We start from the raw sequence: 11344 nt of genomic DNA, 5'->3' as shown, positions 1-11344 counted from the left end.
CATTTTGTGTGCGCCAGGGATTCAACTAGTGGGCCCAAAGAGAACGGCCCATGGCGCAATAAACAAGACCGCTTAAAAATCGACCGATCTCTGCATGTGAGACGCAATCTCCTTTCGGAAAACCCACGACTCCCTTCCGGCAATCAGCCGCCGAATTCCTCTGCTTTAGCCGCCATTTTTCTCGTACAGGAAGGGGGACAGATCAGGCGAAAGGTTGTTTAAGGGCCGATTCTCTTTCGAAATCTAGCTTTCTTCGTCGAGTTCGTGTTCGGACCTAAGCGCATCTACCATCTCGGCAAGGATGACTGAGGATGCCGGAACGAAGCCAGCGGAAGACTCCGTGTCGGCCGCAAGCACTATGCGGCAAAGGTACGTCTTCTATTCACATTTGATTTACGTGTGCTTTGGCGATTATTCATTCCCTTTGTTGATGTATTCATGGGTTTGGGGGAAATAGATGGAATTCTTGTTTGCGTCTTCGATTTGGCTTTTATATTCAGAGTCTGGCGTGTGGGTATTTTGTTTTTGTAGGGGGGGTTTAGCTATATATGCTGTAGAAGAGCCCGTGTTGGCGGGTCTGTTCCTAGTTTTTTGGTTATCATTTTTCTCTTGCTCAAATTTGTGTGTTCTTAAGATACAGAAGACATTTGATGTGTTGATTGTCATCTCAATGCTTGTTTTTATCAAGGGCTGTATTTAGTGTTTATTATTGATTAAGTGATTCTGCTGGAGCAGTTTTATACTTGCTATATTTGTTATACGTTTCTTTCTTCCTTTACCTCTTGCTTATGATTTTATTTTCTTATTTATCTTATGAGTATTTCGGCAAAGCAAGTGTATGCTAGAAAAAGTTGCAGCTGTGAGTTTGGGTTTTAAATTTTAATGCCCTAAATTTGGTTATAATGCACCCTTCACAAATTTCGCGTGTATTCTATCGTCTGGCTCTTGTACCCTAACTTTAAGTTTGAAATCAACTTTTGATATCTTGTTGTGTTTTCTACAACTTTAAGGGGCTGTTCGGCTGCACGTAGGATTCATATATCCATAAATTCACCGAACTCCTGGATTTAGTTAATTCGGAATTTTGGCCAAATCGAAGGTAAATTTGGATTTAGTAAATCCACCGAGCTTCCACATCTTCTTGTTTTTTTGGATTTAGTAAAAATGGTGATAAATCCTATTGAATGCCTCTACCAAAAAGCCCCTAAACTAACATTCATTAGAGTTTAATCATCAAAATAATAAAAGAAGAGCTTGACCTATCTTCGTGTTTCTACCGCACTATTATTTTACGGAATGTCCACTGCTTCTTTTCTATCAACTTTTAGTTATTTAAGGTCTTCAGTGTACTTGGTGTTTCATAGCTTCTAGTAATTATATTATTGTTTTATGGTGTTACTTTGCCTTGTGAGAGCCAGCTTCAGATATATCCTAAGTGTATTGAGCTATTGGATGGGACGTCGCTAAACAGGCAATCACATTTTCATTATTCTAAGCTGAGATATAACTAGGGAATGGTATCAAGATTTATTAGTTTGGATGGATTGAAGTGAAAAGAGTAAACTCTTATTTAAAATATTAGGAAATGAATGAATTTTACATATTTAAGTAGTTAATATACTGAAATTTGAGCTGTATATTTTTATGGACGATCAATGTGGAGATAATTGTCTTTTTCACACAAGGTGCATGCTGCAAAAATTCCTTCTTTCATTGTTATTCAGATTGCTTCTAGCTGCGTGCTAAAAAAGTCCCATGTATAATTATATCTTATAAATTTCTGTTACTTGTTAAAGATTTTGGAATTCTGCACTGATATTAACTGATGCCAAATTCAAATCGTCTGACAGGAAAAAGAGAAGATGGGATGAACCCGCTGATTTCCTTGTTTCTAGTGGGATATCCATACCTGGCACTATTCCTATTGGCTTTGGCAACACCATAGGGATTACTGCTCCAGGAGTTTTCCCACTTTCTAATGCTATTGCAGCAAATACTGTAGTGCCATTGATCGCCCAGAGTGCTGCTACACTTGTCCAGAAATTAAGCCAGGTTTTCTTTTTCGTAGTTTTTGTTTGTTATTTTCTGTACAATTTTTCGTAGTTGTTGTTAATTCTTAACTGTTTCAATTCAAATTTGCTTATGTTTGGTTATGTTATTCTTCCTTTATGTTCATTTATATAAAATATCGCAGTCCTAAACCTAGCTTTGGCTTTTATGTTACTTTGTGTATGATAACAGTGCATAATTGTGTATTCATGTCCCAAATTTGAAATTTTTGTTCCTTTATCTCTCCTAAGAACCTTCCGTACATTCTCATTCTTATTGATCAATTCCCTTTTTTTCATGTGGTTTTATGTCAATTTTTTTTCAAACCGTGTTGTTGTGGATATGATATGTGAATTATATAAGTCTAACTTGCGTGATGGAAAACTAATGAAATGTGAAATGAGAACAAAGAATGCTATAGATGCTAGTGGATTCATATAGCCAATTCAAGGACTTAGTATGTGCGATTTTATCCTTTTTGAAAACGGTTATGAATAGCAATAGTCATAGAAATCAATTAATATTGTGATAGGTTTAGGATTAGATGTTTTATAACATGGTTGTTTCATGGATGGGGTTGTTTATTATAGACTAAAGTTTGATATTTGGATGATTAAAATGGGTGGGAGTCATTGGAGCACTTGAAGCTAAAAAAATCCATTGTATATGAAGGGAAGTTTACAATTTATATGGGAGAGTTTTTCTAGGGCGGTAAACACTATCCCTGTTCGAAATTTGTATTATAAATTAGAAGATTAGGTTGCATGTGTGCTTAAACTAGGAAAGGAAAATTGGGTAATGTATGCATTGGATAAACTTGTGGCAGAATTTATTTTAAAATTTTTCATAAAAACGGATAGAAAAGGAAGCATTGATAAAATTTGGTTCTAAAATAACTATGCAAGGGCTTGGAAGCTAATGCAGCTTGGCCAAAGCTAGCGTCATTAAAATTTGTTCTAAAAGATTTAATTTAGTTATTCCATATGCAGTTTTAACGAAGGTTGCATGCCAAAAATTAATCTATAAATAAACTCAGGTCCAAAATAGCTTGGATTTGATTGGCATTAATAATCTAGCTTTTTTTTTCTTTTTTGGATTTGCTTTTCTTTTAAGCCTTTTTTTCCATTGTAATTCATTTTCCTTTTGATTTTTGATGCTTCTCTTCCATTGAAACTCATTTTGTTTTACTTGTGTTTTCAGCCAAAGGTTCAAGATGAACTGATAGCCCGGGAAATAACAATAAATGATGCTGAACCAACTATCCGATACAAGCTGACCAAGCGTCAAACCCAGGAGGAGGTAATTTGAGGGACTTTGTTTGTCTTTGTTTTTTAATTATCTATTTTGGTTGCTAAGGTCATATTCTCCACCCTCTCAAAACAATGTTTTGCTGACATGAAAGTAAATGAACTTATTTCTTTCAGATTCAGAGAAGCACTGGTGCCATTGTTATCACCAGGTATGCTGGCTTTAAACTTTTGAACAGTTTTAAAATATTTACTCAATTTTATACTCAAATTTATCTTTTTATTATTAGAGGAAAATATCGGCCTCCTAATACTTTGCCAGATGGTGAAAAGCCTCTTTATCTTCATATTTCTGCCGGTTCCCATGTAAGTGCCATTATTCCTTTATTTATTTGTTTTTCTCTGAAGAGTGCATCTTAGCACTGGCTGCTTGTATACTTGCATTCTTGATCATCATCACAACCATAAATTTTGTTGCACAAACTGTGATTGAGAAGATTGTCAACATTGCTGATCCATTGCGCCATTATCTTTAACATCCATTGTGATAAGCTTTATTGTTGTTGCGTTTGACTTTTCTATTTTCATGGTAATGGTAGTCTTGCTCTCACTAGTTCTCCTGGATCTGAAGTTTAGTTCATAGATCCCCGTTGTTGGTCCGACATAATATTAGTGGTTTTGTTGCATAAATAGTTCCTAATCCCTCTTACATAAGCTTTGGGAAATCCTTAAAAATTCATCTGGTCAGAACCAAAGTTTCAAATGTGTTTTTCTCATATTGTGCAAACAAAGTTGATTAGGTTTTCAACTTGATACTTTGAAATCTTCAATTGTCAACCTTACTCAATCATGCTATATTGCTGAAAATTCAGACTAACTTAGTCATTAATTTTTTAATTTTGTTTATTCATATTTTTGTCCCAATTGAAAGTCCGCAGTATGAGAGTTCATTATTTTGTAAGCAAGAATTGAACCTAAGATCTTAGAAGCAATTTCCATAGCCCTTGCCAACTGGACTCGTTGGTACCATAAGTCATTGTTGATCAAGTAGCACATGCCAAGTACTCAGGTCACTCAGCTTACTTAAATGAATTAAAAGATCCATCAACTCACTAGTCTTATTTTGAGTCATGAGGATTGTTGAACAGGTGGAAATGTACTATTTGAAATACATGACAGTGCACAAACAACTCACAATTTTCTTCTATGAGCAAGCTAAAGTTTTAAATCTCCTGTAATAATCTTGCCACAAGGATTGTGAGACTAGTAATTGCAATTGCATCAATAAGCCTATTATTGAATCATTAAATGTGCTAATGCACCAAAAAGTGTAGCTAAAGTTCTTATCTCCATTTAAGGTACTGCTAAATGTGCCGGTATCCTAAAATGCTCAGATTCATTGATCACTGCCTTGGCACTATGTAAATTGTGCCGGGGCTTGCATTTCTTGTCTTCTTCCTTTTTTTATTATTTTTATTTTTAACCTATAACTTATTCTTTGTTATTGGCTTTCTCTATGTTTCATCTGAACGCATTCTGTCACGTTAGTTTTGTACTCCATGTTTTTTTGCTTGATGACTGCAATACTCTGTTTAGAATTTACCTGGAAAAAAGGTATTTGGCAGAGTATATTTTACTTTAGGGTCATTTACATACTTATCACACAATTCTTATGTATTTACATGTTTAACACCTAAACATTCATATTTACATCTATACCACTCAAATCTTTTCATTACATAAAAAATAGCTCCATCACTAACTTTCTAAAAGTGAAATCCACCTTTTCATGCATAGTTTTATGACAGTGATGGTGTTATAAGTGTAAATGTTAAACTTTTGGTGTTTGATGTATGAATACATAAGAATTGTGTGGTACGTTCCCTTTAATGGAGACTGACAGGCTAGTCCTGAAAAACTTTGACTGCAGAATCTCTGTTTTTTTACTTGGTGCCTTTTTTTTAATATTTTTTAATCATATGCCGGCAATGTATTAGCCTGGACTGTGATTCTAGTGCTTTCTCGTTAAAAACATAATTTTTTATTTATCTTACGCTTCATTTGAACTCTTGCAATATAGAATATAGGTTGTTTTGTTTCTTGTGCATGATGTCATGATGTCATAAGTTTTTGGATGAATCCATTTGGAACTGCACCATGTTCTATACTGATCGAGTTATCTTTTGTGGGTCATGCGTGTGTTTGATTCCAGTTGAAAGACATGGCAGAACGAATTATAGCTGTTGATCATGCAGCCTCCATGGTTGAGGAAATACTGCGGCAAGGGCACAACTTACTATCAACTTCTGGTCCACATGCCGCCTTTAGCAGTGCTGGGCAGGTGTGTTTCACATTGACTAAAAAATATTGATGGATGGGTGAGTACGAAGTGATATAAATGATTTTCCTGTTTCTGTGGCACAGGTGAATCTACCTCTGAGCACTTGTTTGTTTTTGGGCTTTGATCCCGATCCATTTATAAACATTTCAGCTCGCATTAGAGGACCTAATGTACGTCTTCACTGGAATTGCCTTTTATTAGTTTTTTATGCCTTTTTTATAACCCTTACCTACTTACAATTGTCATTTTGGTAGATAACATTACAATTATAATCAAAGCTTTTCCTTTAACAATACTCTTTGATTAGTGTTCATCTATTCTCTTTTTGAATAAAAAATTTTCTTTGAATAAAGTTATGATTTATTGTATATTTTTTTTCTACATTTCATTCTATGAAACACACTGTTTTTTATTGATGTGAGAAATTTCTAATATTTAAGCTTTCTCTGTATCTCCATACAATTGGGGGGAGATTCTTTTTGTGCTGGTTCGATTTGTATGCGCAGGATCAGTATATAAATCACATTATCAATGAAACAGGAGCAACCGTTGAATTGAGAGGGATTGGTTCTGCCAATCAGGACAATTCTCATGCTGAAGGTATGGTTTCTCATTTCTTGCAGCAAGTAGCCGCTGTGATCCGCTCTCATCCATTAATTTCTCATGTTTGCAGATTCTCTGCAACCACTGCACCTGTTTCTGTCAAGTACAAATACCAAGAGTCTTGAAGCTGCAAGGAGCTTAGCTGAAAACCTTTTGGATACAATTGCTGCTGAATGTGGTGCTTCCAGGTTTTCACATTTCTAAAATTTTCCCACGTTACAGCATGCAATTAGACCATACTCTGTTGTGGTAGTTTATTCGTGCTGAAATTACCTTATCTTATTTCAGCTTTTGGTCTCATATATATCTTCCAATACTCTGATAATTTCAAATTCCTCTTGTTTCATTTGTGTCATCTGCATGTAACTGTCAAGTAGATTATTCTACTTGATAATGTAAAATTTTTTTTTATATAAATAATGTGGTCGTATTCCTTGTGGTTTAGGGTTTCATCAAGCAAGGCACTCAATGCAGTTCCTCCTCCACAGCAGTTGTTGGCTGGAGTTGTGAGCTCTGCGAATACGGAAGTGTCTGCCAATTTGGTTGTTAGTACATTGGTAGTACCTTCTGAATCTACTGTGCTTCCTTCAGGAGTTCTAATGCAGAATGGAAACCTGTCTAGCTGTGGAGCCTCCATTCCGAACACGGGAGGTTATGTTTATCCAACAGCAACAGGAGGAACATGTTACAGTGGATATGGTGGGATATATCCCCAAGCCACACCATTGCAGCAAGTCGCTCTGGCGCTTAAACAGGCCCCTGTTTCAACCATTTCGGTTGTTGCTTCCACAAATTCACATGCAAATGTGTTGCCAAAGATGACATCAAACTCAAATGTTGATACAGAAAAGCGACGACGTCCGAAGAGGAAATTCCAGGAGCTTCCAGTTGTTCCAAAAGGGCTGCCAACACTTAATCAGGTAGATCCTATACTTGGATTATGTGAATTTTTACCATGGGACTGTCAATTTCTGACTGTAATCAAGGAATGAGGCTGTTCTACTTTAGGGAAGAAGAGTGGACAGCATTTTGAAGATGAACTTTCATACAATTTTACTTTTAGCTTGTGGGGAGTCAACATAGTTTATTATGTGTTTCATGCCCTAAATATGTAGTTTACTGTCTGCATTTTCATGGGGTTCACAGGCCTTTCTGATGAGAATTCTGAACTATTTTACTTTTTTTCGACAGTTCGCTGATTTTCGTTATTCAATTATAGAATATATTGAGAAGGATGTAATTTTAAACATTTATGACCTTTTGGAAGTGTTCATTACTGAACTGCTGAAGTTGAAAAACCTAAGATTTGTTCTTGATACCAAATTGAGGGAGATTTTTACCGTCTTGATTACAAATGTAATTAAGAGATTTTTGTTTCTTATTGTGAGTATTAATAAGCCCAATATATTTTCTTGGCATGCATTTTGTATTCTACACAACACAAACCTTGTTTTCATGACGCATGGTAATTCATGAAAGAACTCATTTATTTTTCTTAATGCCAGGCTAGATGTAGAATTTTTTGTCTGGTAGTGAGGGGTTGATTAGTAAGAAGTTGCAAGGGTTTAGATGTAAGTGCCTTGAAGTAGCTCGAGTTTGAAGCTAATTGGAGAAAATTATTCACTCTTGACGCCCTGATAATGTAAATTTGTTGATGTTGATAATACTGAAATTTCTTGAATGCCACCCTTAAGATGCGAGAATATTGAAGAGAGGAGTTTAAGGTGAGAAAGAATTGGACGATCCATTTCCTGTCGAACCTTAGAGGGTAATAATCCTGGGAAACACGAGATTTTCATAATGTTGCATCAGAATTTTTTTCTACAACAACCAAGAGAAAGAAAACCATGATTGGACTTTGAAAACCATGTAATCCAATGAGAGGAGGAAGGCAAGAGAAGACGGGAACAAGAAAGAATGTTGATTCAAATGTTATTCATAATTATATAATACCATTACAAACACTCAAATCTTTATTAAAAAAAGGATTATATTTTAAATTTAACTAATTTAAAATTCATTACCTTGATAGGCCTTAAATATTTTATTCACTAATTTAGAAGGTAAATGACCCTATATTTAAATGAATTAAAATGAAATAAAAATTTTATAATCAAGCTAATAAATACTAGAATAATTTACAAGATTGAATGACATTGATGTGCATCAATTGTAGGCTAGGGTATTTTTCTTTTGTTGAACATTCTACTTTCTAATTGTATTGTATGCTTTACCTTTTTGGTGATTCATCAAAATAAAGTCAATGCCAGGTACTGACCTTGAAAGGAAATTTTACTATAAGTCCTACTTCGTAGCTGTTTTTTAGAAGTTATTCACTAAAGTGGATAATCAAGTGTTGTTTTTTTTTTTTTTAGCATTTCCCCCTCCACTTATCGGATATAGTTTATGCTGATTTTTCTACTGTTATTCCAGGTATTTTCTCTGACTTTCTCTGAAGCTGACAGGCTATCTTGGAACCTTGCTTTCATGTTTCACAGGAAACCACAATTCTCGAGTTACCAAATGTGTGCTGTGGGTTGCTTGTTCATTACTACATTCAGCCAGGACATCCTCACGCATGAAATTTTTTGCATATATTCTCCATCATACGCATTCACTGTAAATTTACCAAATTGTATTTTGAGTCTACTCTCAAATTTCCCTCCTGAATCCTCTCATTCTGTTCTTGCTTGGCTTGAGATATTTTGAAAGATTCACATACATACCACTAGATTCTTATGTATTTACATATCTAAAACCTAAACTTTAACTTTCACATACAGGCCACCTTACCTATGCTTGACAAATTGTATTTCACTTTTGAAAAGTAAAAATTGTGATATTTTTATGTGATATGAATGATTTAGGTGGTATAAACGTAAAAATTGGATGTTAGATATGTAAATCCATAGGAATTAGTTGGTATTTATGTAAATGCCACCTTATATTTTTATCGCTCTTGACAATTTGTGTGATAAATCACCCACGGTTCTTGAATTCTCTCCATTTCATCTTCTTGTATTCTTCTACCTCTTGGCCGCTGCAGTCATTGCTAGTTTTTTCGGAGTGCCTCTAATGATGATAAACTGCACTGGATCATTACCATTTGACCGTCTTTTGCTCCAGAGGGGCAGATCTTTTGGTGGTGGTGGTGTTGAATATTTGTTATTTTAACCTGTGATATTATTATTTTAGGGATGAAGTTTTTTGCTTTGATTTTTTTTTTCAGAACTCACTACAGGAGTCAGAATGTTTTAAGCCAGGTTTAGATACTGTTGCTCAAAAATTTTCAAAGAAGCTGACTCAGCCAGCTCTTGGTGAGTCACCGCCACCGCTTTCTAAAACAATGCCTCCCCCTCCGCCCAAGTTTCCATCCGATCATAGCTCGAGAACGATGTCTCCACCTCTGCCCAATAGCACGAGAACGATGCCTCCACCTCCGCCGAAATTCCCCTCAGATCATAACTTGAGAATAATGCCTCCTCCCCCTCCGAAGTTTCCATCCGTTCTCAATCGCAATTCAGAAATGAGGGCAGCAGTTGCTGAACCTCCTGTTAACAGAGATTCAGAGAAAGCTAGTTTAGAACCAGTTTCTGGTGATTACATCCTTAAATCAGTCTTCATCTACTTGAAACTTACGATGATTGCTGTAATTAGTGATTTGCTCTCTCATTTGGTTCAGATACTCTACTGAAGCTGGTCGAGTATGACGAGGAGGACGAAGAGGGAGATGACATGATTGGCTCCGCCGAAGAATCCTGTAGAAGTGATATAATGCGGAGCACGAGATCAAAACCTTTTTGGGCTGTATGACAAGTAATCTTTTGAATTTTAGTTGACATGCCAAAATGTTCCATCTCCTGCCGTGCAGCTCTCAGGTTTTCATCTGATTGTTGATGAGCTTTGAAGCTTTGGCTGTGCGCTTATTTTGGATTGCGATGGTAAATTTAGTGAGAATTTGTTCTGTAAGAAGGGCTATTGTCTGTTGTTTTTAGCTTTTGATGTACTCATTTACGTGCTTTTATGTTGTAGTGTTAATGATCATAGAAGATTTAGTGGGGAGGAAGTGTTGCTAGTTGTTGTGATGTGCATGCATCTTTTTATTGACAAAAATTCTGCAAGATTGGCTGAATTACATTAAATATTAGTTGAGAGAACAATTTGTGAGGACGTCATTGAGTGGATTCACTATCATTCAGGAATGATATTAACATAAGAGTGTAATTATCCCTTGATTGTATTAGACAATTATATGAATTTAAAACTTCATTTTAAGCACTTCGTATTAATCATTTGTACAAGAAAATTTTATTGAGTCACAATATTAATACTTCCTAGAAGGAAATAAGTTACATTTGCATGAATGGCACTCAATTTTGATGTACTTGCTACTTGCATTTCTAACACCTAGGCTATGGCCTTTTTTTTTCATTATCATCACAACATTTTTTCACACCAAAATTATAAAAAAAAAAAAAGTAAAATACACCATTTATAAATTAAAAATTTGTTTAAATATTTAAATACATAGGAGTTGAGTGGTACTTTAAACTTCCAATAAATAGTTCTAACACATACATTTGCCCTCCTAATTGACTGAGTATGAATAAATCTAAAAATCACATGAAGGCCGATTGATGTAGCTTTGAACTTCAGAACAAACTTCTTAGCGCCAGAGACTAAAAATATAAATTTCATACATATTTTATTCACCATTAGAATCACAGCAAATACTTTCCGTTATTCTTCTCCACCCAAAGCACCACCTGTTTTAAAAGCTTAGGAAAATCTGTTTGCCTCTGGTAGAAAAGAACCTGTCAATCATGGAGTGCAGCAATCTCACCCACAGCTGCTTAAAAAATCTACACGCCAAGGAAAATATTATTCATTCAAGAGCTTAACAACATTTTTTGACAAAAATAATATAGAAAAGGTGACAGTTTTGCCAAACGATCAAGAGCTACAACAGCTGGTGTCCCCAACTCAATTAAACGCAAAAATATGATTACTACGACTGCTCTCATCTTCCAATTAGTCCATGTGCTAACAAAGCATTATGATCTCCTCTTGTCTGCTAAATCATCAGATTCATCAAAATCATCCT

At 35.3% G+C, this 11344-nt stretch overlaps 1 protein-coding gene across 3 annotated transcripts; it reads left to right on the top strand.

Moving 5' to 3' along the window:
* On the top strand, window positions 1-10306 carry LOC110032024 (protein RIK). 3 transcript variants are annotated; one of them, XM_020735526.1, is made up of 12 exons: window positions 17-369; window positions 1851-2052; window positions 3250-3348; window positions 3474-3508; window positions 3587-3662; window positions 5509-5637; window positions 5721-5807; window positions 6144-6237; window positions 6311-6428; window positions 6686-7160; window positions 9470-9836; window positions 9923-10306. In XM_020735526.1, exons 1-12 carry the CDS (start codon window positions 302-304, stop codon window positions 10051-10053), a joined length of 1881 nt encoding a protein of 626 aa, XP_020591185.1. In that variant the 5' UTR covers window positions 17-301; the 3' UTR covers window positions 10054-10306. The 3 variants fall into 3 exon arrangements, with proteins under 3 accessions (XP_020591186.1, XP_020591187.1, XP_020591185.1); XM_020735527.1 differs by lacking the exons at window positions 9470-9836; window positions 9923-10306 and adding an exon at window positions 8674-9020 and having other exon boundaries at window positions 1-369; XM_020735528.1 differs by lacking the exons at window positions 9470-9836; window positions 9923-10306 and adding an exon at window positions 8739-8911 and having other exon boundaries at window positions 2-369.
* Window positions 10307-11344: the final 1038 nt, after the last annotated feature.

This window comes from Phalaenopsis equestris, unplaced genomic scaffold, assembly GCF_001263595.1.
Source record: "Phalaenopsis equestris unplaced genomic scaffold, ASM126359v1 Scaffold000873, whole genome shotgun sequence".
Classification (NCBI taxonomy): Eukaryota; Viridiplantae; Streptophyta; class Magnoliopsida; order Asparagales; family Orchidaceae; genus Phalaenopsis; species Phalaenopsis equestris.
This window is presented reverse-complemented; position numbering and strand designations above follow the sequence as displayed.